Source organism: Rhopilema esculentum, chromosome 10 (genome assembly GCF_057945365.1).
Source record: "Rhopilema esculentum isolate cy_ngs chromosome 10, ASM5794536v1, whole genome shotgun sequence".
NCBI lineage: Eukaryota > Metazoa > Cnidaria > Scyphozoa > Rhizostomeae > Rhizostomatidae > Rhopilema > Rhopilema esculentum.
In genome coordinates, this window is record NC_142824.1 from 7,105,297 (window position 1) to 7,132,958 (window position 27,662).

Here is a 27,662-nt window from a genome sequence, read left to right on the forward strand (position 1 = left end):
TTAGTTAACATTTTGCCTGACACTGCTACCATAAATAAAGTGAGGCAACCTTTCTTTTGATCTACATACATCGAATTCAGGAGAACAGTTCATTGTTGATCTTGATATCGGAGAATCTTCTTCAAGATCTTTCGACATGTCAACGTGGTCGCTGAATTCTGAAGGCGATTTTCTGTCAAGCTCTGACTGCTTATTACTCCTGCAGAAGAAAAGCGGTGGTTGATAACTGAAATTTAAAAGAAAATACATTCCAGGTAACTAAATACTGTTTATTATGACAAAGATTGCCAATGATTACGCGTTATATCTTAAGGGCCTTTAGATCTAACAATGTACTACATAAACTTGATAAGTAGATCAAGCCTGGCAGAAACGATAAGCAGAACTCAATATCATGCTGTTCTCTCCTCCCATTAGAATGTTTGTACATGAAATAAATACACACAGTGCTCATAGACAGCTGAAAATATTTTCGAAGCAGCAAAAGCATATAGTGGATACATTCAGATGTTTATCGAATCAACAAGTAGCCTAGAATCCTGGCTTTAAGATATCTCTAAGAACGCTCTACAGAAAACATTTGCATTATCATGCCGGTGACAAAACACTTGCTAAATGATTGTTTGTAAACCAATTATCATGATATTGATCCTCTTTTGCCCACCCTGTAGTAAAATGTTGGCAAATACCAAGGTGACTAGATCTCGATTAGACAGTTGCTATTGAGATGAGAGAAGAAGTGCTCTCTTTGCAGCTGATTTAGAACCTTCATTAATATAGTCTTAAATCTTTCCAAAATAAAAAACGAAGATTTTTTGCAAGCTGCGATGCTGCTAGATCACTCCCAGTTGTAGTGACTAAAATTCGTACAATAACCGTTTTGGTTTGCCAAGAATGTTATCGCCTAGATTTGTTCGTTTGAGGTAATTTGCTCAACTAACTGATATAACCATGGAACCATAACACCTGCAGGTTTCTGACCTAGCCAGATTTTCTAAAGAAGAGCACTAATTCAATTCTACGGGGCAGGACTGTTGATACTTGAGATAAAATAAAACTGAGTTCAATTAAGACGTAGAAAAGTTATTTTGATCAGAAGTTTTCTTTGCAGATTACTGATAAAAGTTTATGCAGCTTTGTTTTAGTCTTTTGTTTTGTTTAAAATCAAGATGGAAAAATAACTTAATGCACAGAAAGTATTAAGGTATTCAAAGCTGAAATATGCATCCTTTCACAAAACACAACAGCATCGTCGCAATTCTTGCAATGTGAACAGCATCGCGCCAACTAAAAGGCAGCTCCATATTCTGTGAAGCTTATAACCTATTTTTGATGCTATTCAATTTTGCTTGAGTAAGCCTTCTAGAACATGTTATAATCTTGAGAACATTCAAAAAATTAATTTACGTTAACCGACTACCTTTTGAAAGATAACTCCTTTGACCATCAGCTAATTTTTATATGCCTTTAATGTTGTTTTTGATGCATTGGTAATATTTGAAAGAGTTGACAGTAACAAACCAGCAGTTTTAGCTTTTTTAGGATGAATTAGGCTACAAAATGGGATACCATATCGGAATTTCATTCAAGCAAGAAACTCCTAAAGCTTGCCAAAATGAAAAGTAAAGCACAAATTTCATTATGGTTTAGATGTTTGGTTTCATTTGATGTTCTTATTTAAATTGTTTACGATATTTAAACATCCTTTAAAAGCTTTCGAAGCAAGATTTTGGTCATCAGAAACGGTAATACGTATTCGATTATAGCTGCTAATTGTGACAGGCATATAGGTCGATGTTTGGTCTGGTAAGCAGTCTTTAGTGGAATTGCTCTCAACCAGAAAATTGAGACTGACAAAGAAGAAGCTGCTTGACCTACTTTTAAACTATCAAACAAGGATTAGAAAGAATCACAGCTTAATTTAGTGATTTCTCATGAAGTTTTATAGCTCCAAAGGATAAGTAGCTTACTCAGGTAAACCGTAATCAAGGATAGAATATGATCTGTAATCCCTTGCTACACGAAGTTTGGTTATTCTATTAACCATCGTCAGAAGATGCACGACTCTGTGGTAAAGATGACCTCTGTAAATTTGGTTGCTTGAACAACTTCTATTGCTTGATTAGAGTGTATGGATAAGCAGTATGAGAGTTTACCGATCTAAATTATGAATGTATGATGGAAACTTGATATGTTTTAAATCAATTCACGTGATAGTACGACAGATGATTGAATCAACTGCTCCTATATTCTGTAACAAGTAAGATTAAGGGGAAGAATCGTTTTTTATTTCAGATTATCCCATTTGGTATGGTAAAATAGACAAAAATCTACTTAGTTTTGCATCCATAAATTGGGAAAAATTTCACCCATGTCTTTTAAACTACAACAATGATATAGGTTTTGGACCAAAAGCACGTCAACACCTCAAAGACTAGCTGGAAGTGAGTAGAAAAATCTTCATCTCTTTTAAGCAATCCAGAAAAGGACTTTATCCTTGAAGGTGAATCGGTCACTCTTTACACGTCAATTTTATTTTCTTTATTGCCATTACAGATGATTTCACAAAATCCAGACCCGTTGTTCTTCACTCTAAAAGCTTACAAGAATAACTTTTATTTAAAAGAAATCAATTATTACGATGGACTTTGATGAAATCATCAAACAAAAATCTAACTTTAATGGCTCTTTGTTCTCTTCTCTTCCATTATCTTGCTTGTTTTATTTCCAAAACTTTTTGTGAGGCCTAAATTCAAGACCAATATCCTAATAAGGTCAATATGTGGCATGAGACCAACATGGGAGCCTATCTTTTAGTTTCATTATTATGTCTACCCAGTTGATACTTAAACGTACGAAGAAGGCTAGGGCATTTTGTAATACTTCTGATAAAACCTATTGGACCAGACTTCAGAAAACCTTAGAATTTAAAACTTAGAGAAAAGAAAGGTGAATTTGTTCATTCAGAATGTGTTGCAATTTTTCTTAAAAGCACCTTTGTGATTATGTTACTACTTACTTATGCTTGGCCGCAGCCGCTCTATCCCTTTGTCTTCTATTTTTGAACCAGTTCCCAACTTGCGTTGCTGTTAAGCCCGTAGCATCAGCTAGCTCCCTTTTCTTCGTAGGGCTTGGATATGGGTCTGATAAGTAGAATTCTCGTAACAGTTTTCTCGTTCTCTCTTTAAAACAATGAGTTTTTTGCTCTCCGTCCCAAATTGTTCTTGGTAGAGGAAAACGCTTCCGGACGCGGTATTTATCGACCGGTCCCAATGGTCGCCCTCGTAACCTTTCTGCTTCGCTATAATGTGCCTCTAGCCACATGGTCTGAAGTTTAACGTGAGATTCTTTACTAAACTTATAGTTCTCTAAGATGTAATATAGTTCGTGATAATGCCCAGTATGAAACGCGACCAGGGCTCGTGCTCGCAATACACACTCATTACTGTTCAGCAAGTCATACACGTCCGGAGAAGTCGGTAGGGACCATAGAAACCTTGAAAGTCGCTCGATATCTCCACATTCTTCCAATGTTTCGCAAACTCTTGCGATTTGACAAGGGGAAAAGGGAAGAGACGGAACTGGAGGTCGATGATGATGATGGTGGTGGTGGTGATGGTGATACGATTGCATCTCGTATCAGCTTGAAGCTTCGTGGCCTAAAAATGGGGCAAAATCCTTTATTAAGTATACATCACCTTGTTTTAAAATTTAAAATGAAAAAAGGGGAGCAAACACATACTCTGATAAATTACACAACATTGTCATATCATAAAGCATACAGCGTTACCGCAAGTGTATTGCAGCCCAACTGGCAGCTTAACCTTGAAGGTCGGTAGTATTCTGTACTCAGACAGTTGGCGGTTTGAAATTCAAATTAAGTGTGTTGCGCAAACTCAAAGAAGATATATGTTTAAAGATAGGAAGGTCATGAAAAAAGAAGTATTAGGTCCTTTTTGAGCCTAAAACGATGTCCATCCTGACACAATATCGTTCGGTTTCTTTCCTTGGGTGATCTTTAAATTTAGTCGTTAGACAGTTAATGTTTCGGTTAAGAAAATCAAGTATAAAACTGTTTGAATTCAAAAAAAGAAAAGTCATTATTTGAACACATCCATGTTAATGGTAAGGAAAGTGTCTTGATGGTAAAATAACGTAAAAAAGTGATGACGCCATTAGAATATGTTTAGAAGTTTTGAATCTAGATCTAAGGGTGAAAAAACGCCAAAAAATTCCTACATAGGTAGGTCAGCTAAAGCTCTAACGAAGTGACTGAGCTCTGACAAGTCAATGACCTGATGTTGCCTCTCAAGTTACGGTTGTTTTGGCCTGGTTCACAAATATTCGAACCCAAATTGGTTTGCAGTGATATTTAACGGAACGAGCCTATCCTTGATTGACTAAATCTCAGTCAGTTGTTCGCAAGTTTAAATATTTTTAAAGACGATTGACTAATTCCAACGTTTTTTTTGAAAGGCAAACAATCCTAGAAATCGATTTCATGATATCATCACTTTCTACTAGTTCACAATCTGTAAGACGTCCTATGCATATTGTAGCGGTATATTTGTTTTAGCAAAATGTTTCATCCTTTGATATATTTACTGTATAGTAAAACTTCGATTTCAGCATCTTTTTCAAACGATTTTTGTTCTATTTGTGCTATGATTTTTTTCAATTTGAAAAATAATTGGAATTTCTCATCAATTTTTTGACAACCTTATTTCTTCAATATATCACCACTTTGGGAGCAGGTTAAAAAGAATAAAATCGTTGATTTGGACCTTTTCAATCATATGTGGGAACAATAAGTCTCCAATGAGCTTATGGAAGGCGTTACCAATCTTTGCAAAGGAAAATTATTGTATTTTATGAACTGATTATATCATTATTATCATTTAAATCACTCAGATTAAGAAATATTGCTAGAAGCACACCTGTTTTTTGATCTGATTGTTGTTCGAAATCGTAATTCTTATAAAGTGAACTCTTGTAATCTGGTAAACAAAACGATACAGAAAGACATTGCAGCTGTGAATGAAGATTCTATTATGGTACGAATTTCAGTGAAGGCAGTAGTCCAGTGCTATTATAATTTGCAATGAGCCGACGACTGGAAAAGATGTTATTGATGATCAAATTTCCAAGAAACTTGATTTGGTGATATCGTACTTCCATGACTGTAATGAGATGAAAACTATATTGATTCAAATAGTTAAAAGACTGTTGAAAAATATGTTTTTGTGACCTAAAAGTAGTCGTTTTATCTTGGTTGCTGTAGAAAAAAACAAAATAAATATATTGCAATTTATTCAAAACGCTTTCTACGATTTCAAACTACGTTGTGTTCATTTTAACTTCGTTGAGTTAATAAACCTGTAAACTCTTTTGAAAGAGAGCCAAAAATAAAATCATTTTCTTATCAAATAAAAAGATCTTCACTGTCATGCTATCTTTTCTTCAATCAAGGGCAAAACTGTAGGTGGCAGGAGGTTTAGCAACGTATTATGAGCTGATAGGAACATTTGTGACATGGATAGAGATGAAATGACCCTAAAAGAGAGGCAGAGCTGCCTTTGTGACCTTGAATACTGTCTTAACAAACGTAGGTGTATCATTAAAGCGCACAGTACGTGCAAAGGAAATAGGAATTAATGTTTATTAAACTCATTCCACCCACTGCTAATAGCATTATCAAGAAAAAAGAATGTTGCAGCCATTGCAAAGGCAGCAGCTATATTTTAAACAATGGCAGCGGGAAAAATAGACAGAGAAGAATATCAAAGAGTGCAATTTCACATTTTTTATTCTAAAGATATAAATATCATATCAAACTCAAACTAACAAATAGATAAAATATCGAATGACAATGTAAGGGAATTGAAGCAAATTTGATCAAATCAAGAACTTCCATCTAGTCTAACGGCATCTAAGCTCATGAAAAGAAAGGTTTGTCACTAACTCTGAGTAGAGTGTCATACTTAATTAAGATCAATGAAAGATGAAAGATGAAAGTCGAGTTTCCAATTTGCTATATTTTCTACCCTCAAGAAGACGGTTGATAATATGATAAGATCCATTTTGATTTGACACCAGTTTGTTATAACTGTGCTAATTGAGAATACAAAAGGTAAGCCTCTGTAATACATTTGTCCAAAATCCTCTCGCTTGCTAAAAGAAAATAAATCTAAAAAAGTTTTAAAACATTCGTAATTTTTTTTTTGATTTGTAGGTTCCTCCATCGTTGCATTTGTTTTTAAAAGAAAGCAAAAATTTATTCAAAGAAACGAGAAGCTGCTTATATTCTTTGTGAAACACACCAAAAACTGACACATTCAATTCCATTTTTGAGCGTCTTAAGAAAAGACATTTGAAACGATAGGCATAAAAACGATATATAAATCGTCTTTACTGTTTTTAAAACAACTCTTTCAGTGCAGCTAAAGCAAGTATCTGTCGATTCTTTTTCATGATGACCAGTATAAATTGTGATAAGAAGATTGTTAGTGTAAAAGATTAACATTTCAATCAAAACTGAGAATACTTCCACAAAAAGAGATTTCATTACATTCAAAGGCAACCGTGAGAAGATAAAGCTTCCTTCTCTTTCTAGAGCTGAAAAGCTGACATCGGGAACTGTTGTTTTTAGTGGAGCAATCACTCTAGGCTGACAAGTATTTTGACAATTTCAAGTAAAGGATAAGGAGGTAATATCTAGGGATTCGAAATCATCTGAATAAGTAGGTCAAGTGCAGCAAGAGAAGTCTTTAGAGAATTTTATCTAGCACCACTTTTTAGGGATGCATCTACCAGCTCCTCTGACGGAAACTCTTTGTAAATAGCTATTTTTTCTAACGTATCTGGGAATTTCTAACGTAATGTATTTCGTCTCTGGGAATTTTTTCTAACGTACAATCAGCATAATCAAGAATGGTAGACTTTTCAACTATGTAATTTACTTTATATGTATGCGACAAGAGTCATTGCCAAGGACTAACTGAAGTTCTAAAAAAACCAGTGCAGACAAGTTCCAAAAATTTCGTAATATATTATCTGGTTTTTGGAGAGAAGAATGTCGAGGCAAGATAAAAAGGATTAAATGAAAAAAACTGTTGTCAAGGGCAGAAAGTCTACGCTTCATATCGTCAAATTGTGCATAAAACTAAGGATTTGGAAATGAATGATAAATGTTTGTTGGAAGTTTGGTGAGACCCTGATATAATCTCGCCGTCGGTTAGACGCGTTTCACACAAAACTATTCACGACACATGTCTAGATGGTGCTTTTCAATGGGAAAACTGGAGTTGCATTGATGAACATCTCTTAATTGAAATTCATATTTATAATAGTACGTTGGTAGAAAAAAAGAGTGATGCAAGTAAAAGAAAAATGGTTCTAAAATATGTGGATTATATGCAATATTGAGACTTGCTATTATAAAATAACAACACATATTTGGCACTTATCATAATTCAAGCAGTCAGATATTTCATTCTTATTTCACTGTTTGCTCTTAGTTTTCACTTTTGCTTTGTCTTTGCTCATATTTTCATTTAGAATATTCGATCTTGCTAGCAAAAGATACTTACAAACAGCACGCTCTCTAGTAAAAAGCCCAAGTTATCTTCTCTGCTAAATTCAAGTAAATTAAATAAGTACTAACTGGCTCATACCAATTAAATTTCTGACACGATGAGGAGCAATCAATCTTGAGTCTTGATCACGTCGTAGCTTGCACCATCTGCTCCTCAAGAGAATGTCATTTGATCGTTAATGCAAATACATTGTTCTCGTTTCTCTGAGCGTAAACGTATACATCGACCAGCCAACGAAAAGAGTCCGTTAATCCACAAACACAATGTAACAATTGACCTAAGATGATTTTCAAGATAGCCTTGATTTCACATGATACAAATCCAGATATAATTGACTACAAATTCTTCATACTTTTTCTCCGTATTAGCTGATGTAAGCTCTATTTTCTAGCCAAATTACAACGTATATTATCATCGGCTTGCCAATGCGCGCTTCTCTTTAAGCAGAATATTCTAGTTAAAGAAAAGCCGCTTAACTAGATTTTTTCAAAAAACAAACCTAGATGAATCGTTTAAAACAGAAATCGAGTAAATTAAAAGATGGTTGTTATCAGATCGGGTAAATCTCGGCGTAACAGGATGATCTATTCAAACTTTATGTCACGCCTGTCTTTCTACATTGTTTTGTGTGACAGATCTGCAATCAACCCGGCAAATCTACCCGTTCTATTCATTCTTTTAGATGATAAATCGAAACATTAACTCATCCGAATAATCATAGGTTAAATGCACAGACTTAGAACATCAAAAGAATGCTCGAGACATTTTTTAAGTGATATTTTGATTGGAAACTTTTAAATTTATAACTATAACATAATAATTATGTTATTTGCGGGTAAATTGATATTGCTTGTGATTTAAAGAAAAATGTTAAGCTCTGGATAAAAAGTTGTTTGCTTGTGGACTACCTGATAACTTTGTTGATAAGCTCAATGAGCAACTGGCGTTCGATGAGCAAATGATAAAGATAGGCCTACATTCCAGGCATATTGTCTAGCGCATAATGCTTAGAATAGCATTATCAGCGTGCTTACATGCCTGCTGTTTAAAAATGATTTGAAAATGAAACAGTAGCTATATTAACATAAAGCACTCTAAACTTGCTAAAAGAAATAGAAAATTATCAAGAGAACCACGGATTTACATGCAAGCATTGACCCATGCTAGCCTATGATGATGTTCAAAACAACCCTTATCCAGACCAGCCTAAACATTTTTCGTATTTAAAAAGTAAACAGATAAGCAATTACAAAATTTTACATAGGGAAAAAAGTTGGCAAGATTTTGCTACGAATAGATATAAAAAGAAAATGGTTTTGTTTAGTTAGAAGTTCCATCTTAACATAGTTAACACAATTCAAGTATATTTCCTTTTGGAAAAATATGTATTACGGCAGAAGTCAGACTCGCTGAAGATGAAAACCAGAGATCAAACAAAATAAAAGGAAAGGGGTTTAGACTACATATTTAAAAGATACAACTACTTTTGAGAATCTATAAATTCATGATCAGAAATCATATCAGCTGAAATAAACCCGTCGGGGAAAAAGCTCTTAGTTTGCTGCAGCTGATAATGACTCTTTTAGTTTACTAAGACAAAATGAAAAATGAATTGGTAGCACAGTACAAATTTGTTCAATTAGATATGAAAAAAGAATTTAAAAGAGTAACGCAGTATATGGTCTCACTATTTAAGTGAAGACTTTTATGTATGTACGTTTCAAGGGCAGCTAGCTTGATAATGTTTCAGTGACACTGAGAAGAAATGCTTTAAACTAATAACATGATTTTATTTGTCGCAAGGATTCAACTGCTTTTTAGATTGTCAAGTTGAACGCATAGAAGGAGAAGGAAAATTCACTGAAAAAATATAAGAGAAATTCCTTCTATAGGTCGTGGGAATGGCCTGGTAAGGCAGATTACAAGCTTAAGTATTGAAAGCTGTTCAACGCTCGTAGATAGAAAATGACACTGGCCTTTGAAAGAATTTGCGAAAATGACCTGATATGAATCACAACTGGCCATGATTATCTGATTGTCATACTAAAGCAATTCATGAATTCACTAGCTTTAGAGTCCTTTAAGACGACTTGCTTGTTCAGGCTCCTCATTTTGGAGCTGCTTTGTTTAAACTAGTTTTAGAGAATTCTTCATCAAAATGTCACACAGAAAAGAAAATATAAACACACAACGTCCTTCTTGTCTGTTGCTACGTTTGTGTAATCATTCGAGCTCAGCTGAACTATGACAATGTTATAAAAGATTTGTAATGCTTTTTAGATGACAAAGATAAAAGAACCTTTTTGTCTACCATATCAAACTTTGAAAGGCATGTTAAATTTTATGCTATAAATCTATCGAAAAGTAATTCTAAGCAATTCTGTTCTCGAAAGGTAACACGATGGTCAACACATTAGGAAAATCTCTTTAGGCCTATTTTAAAGTTTTTCAACTTTTAAATAGACACTTTAAGCGGCATAAAAGTAAATCCGTTCTTACTTCATTCAAATATTTCTGGTTAGAAAGTGTGATGCTCAAGAACTAAAAGTCATATTTCGGGTTGTTGATGATTTTAAAAGATTTTGAATAAAACCAATAGAATGATAGCTATTTCGTACAGCAAAATCTGCTTTTCCATTTTGGCAAATGTTCAGTTTTATGGTACTGCACTTTCTTTTAAATTTTGATAGCACCTATTTTTCAAAGTTTCTTGCCGCCATTTTGGCCTAAGTGTAACAAAACCCAGGAAAACATGGGAATTAATAAGTTGTTTAGAAGTAGAAGTAGAAGTCCTTAATCTTTCAACCGTCCAAATGACAATTGGCACTATTGATAGTTCGGCTAGCCGCCACCTTTTTTTTTGTTTTTTGTGCTTTGGTCTCGCAACCTGGATTTCATAACGTTGATTTAGGAATACTGCTCAGTTGCATTGGAGGAGCAATGAAATGCTTGGGTCAAATTACAATTTCGATACTTTCCCTAACAAAAACTTTTTGCAAACTTATACAAAAAGTGCTTTTTTGCAAACTTTTATAGTTTGATTAAGAGAATTAGTTGCTAATTCTATGTATCGTATAAGTGGTTTCAGAGAACTAACTGAGAAGTCTATCGTTTAAGGAAAACTGAAGAATATTCTGTATTTTCAAAATATTAATTCAAATTTATATCTTTATCTTCTATATCAATAATATATAAAAATGTATTCTTCACATTAGAGTTACTGAGGGCATAGATCAAGTTTTTCTTGAGCCACTTTACTTACATTTGGCCGACAGTGCCATGTCGAATATTGGAATAGAAGTAAACTTAATTGCAGCCAAAACAGAAATCGTGTAAAGATTAAGGCGTGTCTTTTCATCTTCAATAAGAAATTATCTCTTAACCTGTAAATGATACCTGTCCAATGCTATTTATTGCTAAAATGTATACCTTATTCTCTAGAAAAATACAATGCTGTATGTCTTATTTGTTAGAATGTCTGCATAATGAATAACAAGTGTGCTTCTTTTGCATTCATTTTATGGTAATCAAATCAAAACAACAGAGCAACAGAAAGCATCACGGTTGGGTCATCGTATGGTTGGTTTTTTAAATAATTCTTGCATGCTAATGTTGTTGCATTTAAAAGAACTACTTACATAGTGGCATAATTTTTTCAAAAAACCATTAGCTTATATTTTTCAAGGAATCGGACATTCTTTTGATTTGTCATAATATTGTATAGCTAGGTATGACGGAGATTCAACCAAAAACCGCCTTTGGTCTCTTAACAGAAAAGATTGGAACTTCTTATTTAATTATAAACAAGACTAAACTATGGTACTTTTATATCACTCATAATCTTCATCGCAAATGTTCTCTTTAAAGAAGATTCAGATATCAAACCAAAAGTTGGGATTTAAGTATGTTAATTATCATCTACACTATTTGCCAAAAACTCCAGCCAGTTCATTTTTGCTAGAGCTTTTGACACAAAGCTGTTATCCAAATTGCCATCACGTTTTCATCAATCTTTGTCGGCATCGATGCATAGATCGCTGTTATGACACTTTACAGCAATAAACAAAAAGAACTTCTTCTTCGAAGCTAAATGAAAAGCCTCTGAAGTCTACAAACTGTTTGCGTTGATAACAGCATGTCATACATGTTTTATGCCTACACTAGAGGCAGGTCAGATGTATGACGAAAGTCTCTTTACCAAGATAAGCAGTTTTGAATCAACATTATAGTTCATAATGCCACTGAATACAATTAAAATTACACATCTTAAAATGGCACAAATCTAGAACAAACGAAGCCAACTCCAGCATCGCCTCTAAGAGATGAGCCACACACAGCTACTGCAAGCACAAGAATTTTATCAACAACCACAAACTGCAACGAATTCTATATTGCATTTAGATTTTTCGAGTTTTGACAAATTTCTTTAAGATGAAGAGAGGGTGTAGAACTAGATTGGGTATTGTTAAACTAGTATAATTAAAGTATTGAAATATAATTATTCAATTAATCTAACTTTCTTACAAAATTGTGTTTTCAGATCTTAAAAATTAACCTATACCTGAATTTCATGACTTGTTTATTAGTTTTATGTAAGAGTTGCCTCGCATTAAAAAGAGAAACTCTCCTTCCAGTCTACACTTTGCTCGACTGCACTTTTAAGTTGTTCAACTGCTTGAAGCTTACTAGTTCAGTTAGAAAATTCGTCTGTCATATCATGATTAAAAGTTCAATTAAACTGAATGAAAATTGAGAAGTTATTTTCTTTTTAAAAGTATATTTAGGTCAGCAGTATAGCAGGATTTATTTTTAATGAATTCTCCAGAAAGGAGATAAATCATCAAGAGAAAAAATGTTTTTACGATCAGTCAAACCGTTTTGAAATTATCTTCAAACAAGGAAAAATTCCCTCTTTACGGTTTCTTACTGACGGGCCTGTGAATGAATACCTTTAAACAGTGGGAGATAAGTTTGCAAATAATTTTTTTCAGCATTCAAAACATGGAGAAGCCACCTCAAAAAACGGACACCTCATTACAACGAACAATAATTTTTGTTCTCCAGTTGTCCGTTATATTAAAGTTGCCTATATTCTTAACAATTTGTTCAACAACGCCAGTAAGCAGATCAAACAGCCTAGCAGACAAAAAAAGAGACATCTCTGGCGATGGTATTTTCATATAATAGCCTCTTACTTGCACATAATTCTCCTAACGAAGTTTTCCCATACATTATCGTTAAAAAGCTTAATATTTGAATTAATAAGTTTCTCTGACAAAGACAAAAGGCTAAACCACTATTTATAAAAGTGATGAAAGTTTGTCGATGGCGTCTTGTTTTTTAGTAGTCCAATATATTAATGCATGGAAACGAAAGTATGTGGATCAAACATTTTAGATCATAAGAAACTAATAATTTATAAATGTGTCTCGAAGACAATGGAAGGTTTACACATAAAAAATCAACCTATGTTTTACTACCCATAAAGGGTTGTACGGATAAACAATAGATGTCGTTTTCGAATGATAAAAGAATTCACAAGATCGAAACTTCTGTATTTTATATAATACTTTTAAGGAAACCAGTAAAATAGAGCAGTTTTTCAATATATAGAAAAATTTCAAACAACTACTACGTTTTTTCTGCAAGACATCAGAGCTGTTAATTGTGATAGCAAATATATCTGCCTACAACACCGCACCAAACTATGTTTGATTGGGCCATTTAGAGTCTTTGCATGTTTTGCAACTTTTTGTACTAATTGGTACTGCCTTGTCGGCGGTCGGCTTAACTGATGTCATGTTACACATGCTCTTTGATCCCAATTTTGCTTGTGAATTCCTGTTGGCAGATCTGATACACTAGCCTATTAGCAAATTTTCAATGATACATTGCTCACTGCAAGAAATCAATGTTGTCTGATACAAATATGAAAGCTTAGTACACTGTAGTACTACAATGAAACTTAGGTTGAAGACTGTTTCATGTAATTAGCAAACCTCTGCATTAGTAACATATTTTTCGAAAATATTTGACTGTTGGGTGTTACAATTGCAAGTCTTTTTTATAGGGCACAATAAGAAGGAGAACCAGGAACTAGCATGCAATGAAATAAGATGCAAAACGTGCAATGCAATGAGAATGCACCCATGTTGACATTTTTTTAATCCTTCCTATGTTGACATTTTGTTAATCCTTCCTATGTTGACATTCTGTTACGTGTGCTGATACTGGAAGGCACAGGCCTCGTTGTGTTGAACTACCAAAGAAGAGCATTTTAGGGTGGTAACAAAATCAAGAACATTTCCAGCTATGCTTTTGCTTCATATAGGATATAAGTTTACTCTGATGTGATGTGCACCAGTAAAAATTAAAAGGAATAAGGTATGTTATCTGAACAAACATCTAGTCAAAAAGTTAGATTGTCAGGCTGTTAAAGTTTGATATCTTTTTATGAGAGTTGCTCGATATCGAAGTAGAAAGAACATGCAGCTTAAAACTGTACAAAGCTAAAGAAACTGTGCATTATTGACAAGGAGCTGTGACTGAAAAGGGCAATTCAAGGATTCGCTTGTGCTTGGGCACTTGGAATTGTGTGACCAAAATCCTCCAACAGCTTAATCATATTTGAAAAATCTTATTTCCTTTCCAGAAGATTCTTAAAAGGTCCAGAAAAAGGTTGAAAACGTTTTTAAGGTAAATAACAAAGATATGGCATGGCCTGGCTACAGTAGCCAATTTTTTTGTCTCAATTAACCTTACGCGAAGCTTCAGGTGCTTTCGCAATTTCTAATTTTCACCACTTTGCATTTTAGTCCAAATCCTCATTTTTAGCAAAGCTGCTATCGATCATTAATTATGATCTTTCTTTCCATTTAACTTTTGCAATATATCAAGTGGTTTGCTCCTACGCTTCAACTAAAAGGCTACGGGATTTTTCGAGGTTGAAATTTCAATGAGATTATGTAGTGAAAAGAAGGATGTTTGAAGTGCCTTACCGGCTGTAGTTTTGTTCATGCAATTTACATCTTCATTTTTAATAGAAACGTTGCTACTTTATTTTGATCCACAGACTTTTTCATTTTTTCCTTTCTGTTGAAGTCACGTCTGATGCATATTTTGTGTATAGCTATAAAGGATGTTTGGTAAAGTTTTCAGGTCAGACTTTGAGACGTTCTCAGGTAATCCTTCCATGATCATTTCATGTTGAGACCACAAACTGGAGACTAAAAATAGCAAAAGATAACTTGACGTATGCAGTGATTGTTTATTACTTATGTGATAAATCATAAGCAAAAATTTCTTTTTAAATTCTCTTAATTGGCATTTATATTTTCCAGGTACTTCAATTTCAGATCTCTTGATAGCCACATTGGGAACTTCACCCCAAGGGCACCTATCACATTGCACTCTGAGATTATTGAAATGAAACCATCGATTGACCAATAAGGTGCTTACGGACTGAAAGATTCTAAATTTCAACATTTGCCTACAAGGGCATCGAAGGGGGTGTCAATTCTTATAAAAGTATCGTTTCTTTAATTTTCACGATTATTGTTCGTCCTTCGTTACCTATGATATCTGCTTCAGTTGGTTGATGAATTGGATCTTGTGGCTCATGTTGAAACTTTTAAAAATATACATAGTCCGTAAGAAGTTGTAGTAGCATACTTTCAAATGAAGAAAAATTGATAATTCTTGATAAAATTGAATAAAATTAATATTTTTGTCATACTTTTTCTTCTCTGCACAATTTTTTGACAAATCTTTTTTCAAAGTTTTGCTGATAAAGAAAATTGATGGCACATGAACGTTTTTATACTATTTCAATATCTATTCAAGTTGTTATAGCAGTAACATCTACACCTCTTTTTACATGATGCCTGGCCTTAAAAGATACTAGCCAAGAATGCGAGAATCGTATGCAAAAGTATCGAATAAAAACTGTTTATTTAGAGCAAGAGTACACACGAGTTCTATTTCATTCCCCGTTGAACTACAAAAAACATTGTCCTCGATGACACAAGCCCTTGCTTACTCGAACCATTCTTATCACTTTTTTGGAAGCTCGAGATATCGCGATTATACGGTATGTACTAAAAAAATGTATGTTTAAGGAACCCCTCTTATTGTTTAGTAGAAGAATAAAAGATTGAGTAGGCGGTCAACTAGCTGTACAAATCTGGTAATAGTTTTGCTTTAAGTTTGGGATTGTCAACGTGGGAAATGACGTTTTTGCTAACGACATAAATTTTGAGAACATGAATTTACTTCTAAGAGATTCCTTTGCTTCTTCGTTTAACCGCACCTAGAATAGCCTTAACGTATCCTAGCCTTTAATTTTTTATATTGGTTTAATTAAGGTAAAATCACCCCAAAATAGTTTCATTGTTTTAATATTCTTTATCTTTTTATAATATATACTGTGAACTGTGCATTAGCTTTTGAATAGAGTTGTGCATCAGTTCTCTTCATCTGTGATAAGCTTTTCATCGCTTTGGAGGGAAGCCTCTGACATATACACCCCAAAGGATAGCCACTATCACAACCTATGGCTGTTTGTGGTATACGTCAACCATAGTATGTAGATTGGTTTTGGCCAACACCTACAGCACCTTGAGAATTTACTCGCACCTCTTAAGTGTCAAGAACAAGTTGATCTGCTCTAAGTAGCAAATAGGCATATCTACTTATGATTTCTAATTTGTCATTTTAAGAGCGTAACTGATACGTCAAGCTGCCTATTAAACTTCAAATACCAATGTCAGAAGTTTCCTTACGTTTTATTGTCAAGTGTAGCTAAGGGTAATGGAATGTTGCCGTAGGGGATCCAAAGAGATTTCTTCCAACGGCAGGATCCTGGGAAGTTAGCCTGTGTTGCTCCAAACTATCTAAAAAGTATTGGTTTACATTCAGCCTAATTGATCCCAAGTCATTAAAGCATAAAACCTGTGAAACACTGTGAAAACTTGGCTTTGTGACCCAAAGAATAAACCATCTTGAGATCGTTGCCTATACATCAAACTTTGTGTTTGCTTGTATGCCTAGAGGGTATCTTATAAAACCGTTTTAAAATGTCCCACTCTCGGTGTAAAATGCTTGAATCTTCGTAGACTTCATCTTTTAAAGCCATAAACGAGGCAGTTTTTAGTACGCGAGAAAATTGTTAGCCCGCCTTGATATAATTGGAGGATGACCAATGAGCAAGGTTAGGCTTCAGCATGGTGGCGGATTGACAAAATAAATTTAAGATTAAGGTGTTTTTGGTGAATGTATAGCATAGTTCCTAATGAATGGTGATCAAAGCATAAAGCGTTTCGACTTTCATTGCAATGAAAATTTTACGTGTTTACGTAAAAGTGGAATTGAGGTGTCTTATCTTCAATTGAAAGACAATTCAAAAATATATTTTCTGTTACTTTCAAAGAATTTGGTAGTACATTGAGATATAATTAAGTATTTTGTAACTAAAACCTTGCCTTCATTTATTTACAAGGTAAGCGATTCATGAAATAAAGTATTGAATATATATATATATAACTATTCAGTATTTGAAGGTTTTGAAACTAATAACAGCTAAATATATTTGCATTCAAAAGTTTTTCATTCAAACAATCTTTTGGTGGTACAAAACTTGAAAATGGCTTTGAAAAAGCAAACATTTAGTAAACCAAAGCTTTTCGTCTGACACTCTTCAGAATTTAAAACGTCAGCAGTCCTGTGCTCATGTTTCTGATTGGCCTATTTCGATCCACAACAGGATAGATATATTTCCTAGCGTAGAGTTTTCGATCTATGTTCTGATGTTTTAAATTCTGAAGAGTGTCAGAAGAACAGCTTTAGCTTACTAAATGTTTGCTTTTTTCAAAGCCATTTTCAAGTTTTTTATTCCTGTCTAATACTTTTTCTAGACAAACTGCTTCAATTTTGTGGTTTATGTCAAGGCAAATGCCAAAAAATCAACATCAATTAATATGACAATAAAGTTACATAGGGATAAAATGAGCATAATATTTTGGTCACAACCAGATTGATCCCATAAAGAGAGTTTTCTTTAAAGATGAACTCTTCTAGTAACGATACATAAACGACAGCACTGGAGTATATTTGCACTGGTAGCATCAGACAATCAAAAATATTAATTAGACAATTATTTTTTTGCTCGGATAACATCATCTATGCTACTGGTCATATGTGTCACTGGTCATTTAACTTGAGCCTAGAAGGTGAACTTTGTAAATATCAAACAGTCCTAAGGAAATAATGACTGTGTTGGCTGTCCTCTAATTCACATCAAATTAGGCTTTCTGCAACTCACTAATAATCATAGAGTGTTGTCAACCGCTGAGATATTAAAATAGATACAACACTTCTACATCTCAAACAGCGAGCTAAGAAGAATTATCAATCAAGAATAGAGATGTGCCTCTCTCTGGCTATGAGCAGACCTAAAGCAAAATTCAAAATTAAGCCTTCACTGGCTTGAAACCACTTCACATTAAAATCGTAGGAGAGATTTAATCACATTAGGCTGTGATGCTTATCACACCAGGAAATATATTTTGAAGTATGATCCTATCTTTTGACCATCAGCATAAGGCTTTCAACAAATAACAGTTATATGGTATTTTAAATCAATTTCATACCCACTCAGTAATCTTTTATCCTTTCAGATTACATTGCTTCTCTATCTCATTATGCTGAACTGGGCAGAACTGGACAGATTTGATGAACATTTTTCTTTTGCTTTTATTCGCTTATTTCTGGCTGATAACTCAGCTGGATTCACAAATACTGCCAATGCGCTTTAAAACCTTCTAGCTAGGTTCATCTCTCATCTTCAGTTGTGGCAAAAGAAACAAACCACGCAAAGGACAAAACAGAATTAAAGATAAAACACATCGTTTTGTTTAATTCATGAATGTGCATTGTAAAGTGTTTTAATTTGTCCCACTTTATCTTTCAGGATATTCACGCACTATATTTGCTATGGTGAGATATGAATAAAAAGCAAAAACTGCTACCACAGAATTTGATGTTTGCTTTTGTTTGCTCAAAAATTGAAAAGCCCGCTAAGTAAGATATTTTAACATCACTATTACACATTACTTTAAGTAATTACGAATGAAATAGACTTTTGCGATGAATACATAGATTAGAATAACTAATAAATTATTTCTAAAGAAGCTTCACAGGAATCCATCTTGGCGCTTATTCATTGGATTGCACTGTTTCGTTAGGCTCACGAGAATTATCTTTGAGCATTATGGTCAGTCATACTCACAATGAATTATTACTAGTTAGAATCCATTTTGAAGGGATTTCACTTTCTCCTTGGTTTGACTGTTGAAGGAATTAGGTAGCTAGTCGTTGTGTTTTCAATAAAGTTATAGATTTCGACTAAGCCGAACATTTTGCAAAGAGAGTTACTATTGTAAACTTATACAATGATTTATTTGCATTGGTTACGAATATAGGAGAATGATAAGAAATGGATTTTGCTTTCTGAAACCGCTGGCTGATGCATCTTGAGCATTTCATTTAATTGTACTGAATTGATAAAAAAACGAGCCTGAACCCTGTCCAAAAATTTCCAAAAAGCAATCTTATTCCTAATTGCCAATACTTTAATACTTGGTTTTAGGGAAATTTTCCAGCCGACCTATAACTAATTTTTGGAAGGAGAAAAGAAAAATGTCTTAGGCCCTTTTGAAAGACTGATGTGAAAGACTTGAGGTCACTTGAAAGCTCAGTGTTATATGTACACTGCTATATCTAAACAAGTCAGAGATAAGCGTTAGAGAGAAGTATATAGCAAAATACAGGATAAGCCTTTTCAGCGCTAAAGAATGCCATTATCAGTAAGACAAATTCAGACTCTTACATAAAGTTGTAAACATAATGGTACTAAAGCGAAAATGCCTGTTCCTTTGGCATTATCATTTTTCTTGCACGATCGATTGTAGAATGACCTTTAAGCTCTTAGATTCATCTCTTGAATTTGAAAAGCAGCAACGTTTGGAAGTTAACTGTTACGTACCAGGCTCTATTCAACTTTTCTGATTTTGTGTCTTATTCGACTAATTGAGATTTTGCTTAAATTGTACTGCCGGACCGTGGGAAAAGAACTGGCAACAAATTTTGATTCTTTTAGAAGCGTAGTTGCATCTTCTGACCCATCGTACAGCGGTACTAGCTTGAAAACGTTTTACCATAAGCTACAAGATTCAGGTACGGGAATTTTTGCTATGTAAATTTCTGCAAACCATTTCCTTAGGTTCGCTGGGAAAATTGTCTCGCTCAAGGGCAAGAGTTTATCACCGGACCAACTAATTAATCAATCAAACACAGTTGAAACCCTTGAAATCGATTATATTTTTCAATGTAGGACGCTTGCCCCACTGTTGATGAGCAAGGTGTTTTAGGAAATTATGTGTTTATATATGAAGCAGTAAAACATTTGACAAATAGATGTAAAAGGTGCATGAATGATTACTATTTTTATCTTTCATTGACAACGAAAGCAAATTTTTCTCTAATATTTTCCAATAACAAACTGTCAAGAAATTGGGGTTGGGGGCTTTTCAGCTGTTATATTTGTCTGGAAAAATTTGCCCTTTGACTTTCTTCACTGACTTTTATTGCGCACCACAATAATCACGATAAACTAACAGTGAGCATAAAATTGTAAGAATGAGTTTTAATTGATATAAAGCATATTTCCTCCCGCTAAACCAATTCAATTGGTAAATGACCTGATGTTCTTGCCCCCAGCGTGTTTCTTTCACAAAAGGTAATGACCTGAGTTTTGCGTGGGGAGAACAGAATCCTGGGATTACCACAGTACATGTGTTCAAAAAACGCTTTTGTTTTTCGTCTCATCATCATTTTTCCTGATCAGAAGTTTGTATTCCGAATGGACGATTCGCGCTCAAAGATATTAGCAATGACATGTGAAAAAAACAATCCGTATTGTGTGGCTTACATTCGTTTTGATTATTATTGTTTCTGATTCGTTCAGCATGAAATCCTATTTGCGTAGACTTCGCGAAGGATGTTAAATCAGATTACGAGTAAAAAAGCTGGAGGGAGGAGCTTCTAAGCTATGATATCTTGTGTAAACCGGATTATTTTCGCAAAGGTTTATTTGCTATTTGCTGCTGTCAAGGAATTCAGCACAACTTTCCTCACTAATTTCTACTTGCTTCTTCTCGCGGATGTCTTGGTAAAGGCTTTGTCTTGATTTTGACAACTCCTATTTTACGCTATGGTGCTTGAATTTGGACAATAAATGCACTTCATCAGTGACTAACTGCGAAGGAGCTCAAAATTATGATTTATATCCGACCAATTAGCCCCAATTTATTTTACAGAAAGTTTGATCATGAAAATTGTAATTAACTGAAGGATCTAGGACTACTTGAATCATTTCAATCCAAATTAGAGCATATATTGTGCATGAAAGGCAATACAAATTAACAAAAATTTTGATGAAGCTCAGACAATCAATCCGAGGATTAATTATCCTCTACATTTGAAGTTGATCCTAATATATTTACCTATCTTTGAAAACTTTGTTATATCATGATTTAAAATTACCCCATTCTTTATTCAATGATGTCTGATTTACAACTGCCAAAAATTACTTGTTGAGTATGTCCACAAAATCTATTTTTGAAAGGCAAGTTTCTTTTTTTTCTTTACACTCAGTATGAAGAAATGTTTTCTCGTCTATATCGAGATGAAGTAATATGAAACAAAGTAGTGAAGATGTATGTGATAAAGGAAAGAACATCACAAAAAGAATATGCATTTGTTTATTCTAAGTAGCATATTTGTCGAATAGAAATTCTCACATTTCACTTAGGCCGATGACAACTTGCGCTTTCATCAAGTTTTCTATATAATGATAAATTACAATAATTATGCGAATGTTGCTTTGAGTACAAAACGCATGCAACTGATTGGTTTCGGCAATCCCCTTGGTATTGGCATCAAATACTAGTAGATTTCACTGTGAGGTGCCAATGCCAAAACTCACTGATTTGCATGAAGTAAAAAATGAAGTCATATTTCAAAGAAAGCTTTTAGCAGCAAAAAACAGTGGGTTGATGAAAAAATTGGTGGAATTCAAGAAAGTAGACAGTTTTCACTTGGTGAGTCCTCCAATCTTAAGCCACGTTGGAATTTTTTGCGAGAAAAACCTAGTGTAAATTTGTAAACAAGAGATGATAGGCCCTATTGGTTTAAATAGAAATTTTGGTTGAAAATAACTCCTAAAAAAACAAATCAAAAGTCAGTGATGTAGCCTAGGAAGTAAAAAATATTCCAAAATTGACCTGTTGAACTAAATTTTCTTTCGAATGTACCTAGAAGGAATTGAAACGAAGTCAAACGCTAACCTTTGAAAAGTACTGATGAAGGATTGTTTACTCCTCCAAAGGTTAGAAAGCGTCTTCTGAAAAGCATTTTGCTTCATAAGCAGTTTGATGTTTCACGTTATGATCTTGGGTATTACTTGCATAGTCTACAGCATGAAATGAATGTGTCAATAACACAGTACAGAAGTATACCCTTTCTAATATCGAGAACAGTTGTTTTTCGCAGTTAGTATGTATTTTGTTACGCTATTCATAAATCGTTTACAAAGAGACTGTACGGGTGCACAGTTCCCTGGGCGTGTCTATCAATCGATAACACCGAGGTTTTCCTGCCGTGGATAGGGAAAGCAATAAGATCTTACGAAGGAAATACGTGAAAATGTTTTACCCAGTTACACAGTTGCATGAATTAACATACGAATCAAGTCTCCTCCTACTTGCATGATATTCTTTGATCTTTTGGTTTGTCTTCGTTAGGCCATTGTTGGCGCCATTCTATCGCAAATTTGCCTTCATTTAGGTCAAGTAGCTCTTTTTGACAAAGAGAAGTTACTGAAAATTATTATACTGTAAAGAAGTCAAAATGCCCCTGTCAATTTGTGCATGGTCGTGACAACACTTTTGGGACAATCTTGTTCTAGACGTTAAGGTAAAACAGCTACATTGAGAATTAGCAATGGAGGCTTAGAAATACGAAAATCTTTTGTTTTTAGGAGTAACTTTGGTCACATGTCTACATGGATGGTAACCTATTCGCTGTAATGGTTATTTCTAAGACCAAGAGCTGCCTTTGCGTTGCTGAGCTTTTAGCCAATAAGATACGAGCTAAGAATTTTAACCTCTTGGTCTTCATGTAAAGGGATGTAACTTTTTAGGAAATTAGAAACTAACCAAAGATCAACCTGATATACGTTTATGACTTGAAAGTATGTTTAAAAAAATTAGAATATTCTTTTTTGCGTACAACGGTAGGGTTTGTGATTAAATTAGCCTGGCGATCTATGAAGTTGAAATATCGCATATCATTAAGTGATTTATCGTTAACTTTTCTTGTAGACGCTTCCGCTGCTAAGGGCCCGATGATCGCATTAAGGATGGAACTCGGGGTAGCAACTTGAACCGTGCTATTCTATACATCAAAAGCCTTTCGAGTATGTATCATTTCTTCAAATAATCCATTGCTTTACGTTGGCATTACATCAACGTGCCGACAGAACGAATGCATCTGATATCGGTATCATTTTTCAGACCGGGATTGTTCTCATATCTATCATTATTACAACTAATCTTATGGCAGCAGACTAAATCAAGTAACGAAGAAGAATCATTTTGATTTTCACAGCTGCAATGAATCTCCCATGGTTAATGTCTGGGTCACCTTCAAATTCGACAATACCATCAAAAAATCAATTTTGACAGCCTTTCAATCATGTAGCGCGTACATTTTTCCAAAAATGCCAACCTCAAGCTTTATTATCCTGTTTCTGATATTTTTCTATGCTTTCAGCAAGAGATTTTCTTAAATATTCAACTTTCTAGGTGCAACAAACCATCGTTTCCAAAATAGTGAAATACACTTTTAATGTCAGCATTCAAATCAAAGATTTTGATAAGCTAAATTGTTGTAAACAACCAAAAATTTGCAAAGGGCCTGAGCTATAAGTAGAGCCTGCTCTTTTAGGAACAACGGCCCATGTCATTTTACACTTAATGCTCACAGGTTCATCTCTTACAAACTATCAAAGTGGGCGATACCCCTTTCAGGACCGTTGAAGTTTTTGCTAAAAGCAGTAAACTATTGTCATATTTTTATATTAACAGATTCACGCTCTTATAACGATTTTCACGCTCTCATATCATATAGTATTACGTGGACTTCTAAGAACTTTTATGAATTTGTCCATGATCAATGCCACTCATTTGATATTTATTTGCACCGTTAGTGGAAATTATTCTTTTTCTGATTTTTTAATCTGATTTTTTTCAAGTGACGAAAATATTTCCAGCTCCAGAAAATATTCTAAAGCATCCTCTTTTTGTAAAAAGAACTTCCCATCATCTTTCTTGAGAATTGGGATAAAAAACTATTAAAAATACAAATCTAATCTCGCACTGCAATATGTTTCTTCTGAATCTTGTTTTGTTACGTGTTATTCATGTTTATGACTGCGGAGCATTCATGGTATCTTGCACTCCGTGTTGTCGTCTTTGTAGTGTAGTCAAGTAGACTCTGCGTAGTATAGTGAGTAGCTTGTAACTGTAAAATTTTATGTTGGATATGAACAAAATAATCACCGATTTGATTTAAATTGAAGCACATGGGTCAAAAACGGCCATAAACATTAATTTCGATTAGAATAAAATACATTTAAAAATTATTAAAAATTGCTATACAAAGAAGACTGAAATATAGATGGACCTATCTATAGTTACCACATTTTTTTATCACCAATGTTCGTTGGCAAAAAGTCTGAAAGGAGATTTTTTCGATCTTTCTACCCATTTGAAAGATGATTGAGAATAAAAAACATTGACGTTGTTACACTAATGTGGACATTGGCATCTTGGAAAGGAAATCATTCTCCTAGTGCTTCATGAACTGTATCTGAATAATCAAAATTAATTTTTACGAATTTGATTCCCTTTTCTTATCCCTCAAGATGGAGAAATTAGGACGAAATGATTTACCTATAAAATCACCCTTGCAGCTAGCAAGTAAACAAATGTTATCTCACAGCTTAAAGGCAAGAAAATTCTAAGAAGAGCGTTCTATTGCGATTGTATTGATGTTGAGCGTAGCTGTTGATACAAAATCATCCTCTGAAAGAAATTAGACTATATAATTATATTTTTGATATACGTAGTATCTCAACTTTTATGTTTTCATTTGTTGTGTCTTCAAAATGAAAATAGAGCAAAAATTTGTATCTCACAAAATTATAACGTCATTTTGTGAATGTCAGAAGTAAGTAGTTAGATTTTTGGAAATAGTAAAGAAACTCTACGATTGTTTCCAAAACCAATAAATTTCTTCTCATCTATCTCCAAAATAGAATTGGTAGAGATACTTAGAGAATAAAAACCTTCAGAAGTTACCTTTTTTTCAAAAATCCAATGGTGCGATAGAGGCATGGTCAGACCTGCTTTTTCTCATTTTACATCGAGTAACAATACTTTAAGCTTTGGTGTATTGCTGTTATAACCAATTTTCTCGAGATCCATGACACAGAAGCAGCAAAAAAAACAGATTCTAACTACAAGCATTTATGAACGCATTGACGCGATTTTTCTTTGAATGCTTAGCTTGTAGATAATTTTTTAAAGTGCAAGTTGTCTAGGTTCTAAAGATCGCAAATTTTAGAAGTCATTAGAAGCTATGTATACTCAAACAAGTATTTTCTGCTCGAAGCCCATCGAAACCTTTCTAAGTATAGCAAAATGACCGGATAATATGCGAAATAATGCCTATTTGTGGCACAAATAGTGACCATCCAAGTGAAGAATTGCCTTTTTGTGATCTCGTTTATGTAGAGAGATGCCGAGATAAGCAAAGGCACGTGTGAGTTCCAAGGACAGGCATAAAAGATAAGTACGCAAATTACTAGAAAAGTTACTTTTGATTAACGGAGCCAGCAAATCTTCAAGTTTACCTGGGGACCAAATGATTGATGAACAAAGTGCAACTAATTTCAGACTTTTTGCTCAAAATATAACTCAGTAAGTAGAACCCTAACCCTTGGTCTGAAACAGTAGTTACATTCATTAAGGATTTCTTGCAAGCAAATAAGTGTTTATCTTTTGGCCTTGATATATGCTAAAATAAATACAGCAAAAGGTGAACTTTGCCTTACAAAAATTTCCAAACCCCAAAACCCAAAGCCAATACAAAGTAGTAGCCGCATTGCTAGAAAAGCTAAGAATGCGTTTCAATTCATTACAATCATACTGTAGCAAAATATGAGAGAATATGAAAGCAATGTGTTTGTTTGGAGATCATGATTACTTCGCATGAACTGAATCTGGTTTCCAACTTGCTGGAAAAAACAAATGTGATGCTATGATCGATCGCTGATGCATTAAAGCAATTATACTGAGGCTTATTCACAAAATTTGCAGCTTGTCTATCAAACAAATCAATCATATGCGAGTAGAAATCAGATAGAGTTGTGTCTTTAAGAGATACCATGATTGATAGTACATCTTTTGAAAATTGATCAGAGCATAATCATGACAGTGATCCAATCAATAGTTAATAATAGACCACGGAAATGGATTAGTTTGTTTAGTTTGCACCTAGTTTGTTTTTATTCAACTAATTGGAGCAATACCTTCTTAGACAGGTTGTACGTCTAACGCCGTTCAGCAAAGAGGAGCTGCCTTTAGAAAACCCAATAATACTTGTAGGTAATAGATTTATTAGAATAGTGCAAGCGATAAAAATGCTAAACACGAGCTTTGAAAATAGAAATTAAAGGTCTTTTCTTCAAGCAGCAACGCGAAAACAAGCCCGAGTAATGGATGGACAGAAGCTCAATTTGGCTTTTTGGCTAACTTAGCTTCATATCGCTCAAAGATGATACCCTAGTTAGAAATGTTCAATGAGGGAAATATTTACCTTTCCAAAAAAAGGAAAGATATGCTTACGTTGTGTAAGAGTGCTCTCTGCTGGTTGTCACCCAGTACTAAACCTGATTTGTGCCTTGTAACCATCAACACGCAGATTCTAAGATCTTTTACTGTGACTGGCGGTTAGAGCCCGATGTGTTTTCACTGCTGTTAACCACATGACGTTCGCTGCTTAATGTCCACCAAAAAGGTGACAACTTTTACAGGCAACAAATGGAACATAATTCAATACTTCCTAGATATATTTCGCAGCAATTACAACTTTTGGCATTTACTATTTCTTCCTCGCAATGCTTGTCTATGTTTGATGTTAAATTAACTCTAAATCAAAGGAAACATTTCGTTGTTTCAAGTTGAGTCGAAGGTCTTCAAATTTCATGAGGAATAAAGAACAAAAAGGGGAAAAAAGGAATTGATAAAATCTTAAATGATAAAAGTATGATCGTCATATCCCTCTTCATGAAGGGAGTGCTATCGAAGGTGTGGAAAATTTTGAATGTGACGAAATTCAAAGCGCGCGATTGTACTGTTAAAATGCTGATTAATATTGGAGGTATTACTCAAGGCAGAATAGCATAGAAACTACTTACCACTGCCTGCTGAAAAATGCTTCAAGTCGAAAAATGCAATTCTGTTCGTCTTTGCTATCGATTGCAAATTTTCCTAGAACGATCTGCAATACTGCTGGCCAATACTGCTGGCAAAGATACCAATAGGTATTACGTTTGTTGCTGCTAAACTCTGAATAAGCTTTATAAGAACCCTTCTGCTCTTCTTTTTGAATTATGCGATGACAAATTCAAGAGTGTGATTATATATCAGATCAACTGTCAATGGACATCTCAATATCCACGTGATACTGAGGCTGATAGTTCTGTATCTAGGAAAATTCTACGGTCGTTCGGGACTCTCCGTAGGAGGTTATCGTTATGATGTTGTTGTTAAGTGCTAACCAGAAACATTGCTTCGCACTCAGGTATGGGTCCTCCTTTTCTCTTCTAATCTTTTTCTTGTTTCGCCTTTCAGGTGGCTACCCCAAGCTTTCTTCCGAAAATAATTG

The 27,662-nt window shown here is 34.2% G+C and overlaps 1 protein-coding gene across 3 annotated transcripts; it reads right to left on the bottom strand.

The window, feature by feature from the left end:
• Positions 1 to 27,533, bottom strand: LOC135694041 (homeobox protein SIX6). Of its 3 annotated transcripts, XM_065212695.2 has the most exons (4): positions 27,193 to 27,533; positions 7,674 to 7,741; positions 3,020 to 3,659; positions 1 to 199 (listed from the first exon to the last, which is right to left on the bottom strand). In XM_065212695.2, exons 3-4 carry the CDS (start codon positions 3,631 to 3,633, stop codon positions 1 to 3), a joined length of 813 nt encoding a protein of 270 aa, XP_065068767.1. In that variant the 5' UTR covers positions 3,634 to 3,659; positions 7,674 to 7,741; positions 27,193 to 27,533. The 3 variants fall into 3 exon arrangements, with proteins under 3 accessions (XP_065068767.1, XP_065068758.1, XP_065068773.1); XM_065212686.2 differs by lacking the exon at positions 7,674 to 7,741; XM_065212701.2 differs by lacking the exons at positions 7,674 to 7,741; positions 27,193 to 27,533 and adding an exon at positions 26,621 to 26,710.
• Positions 27,534 to 27,662: the final 129 nt, after the last annotated feature.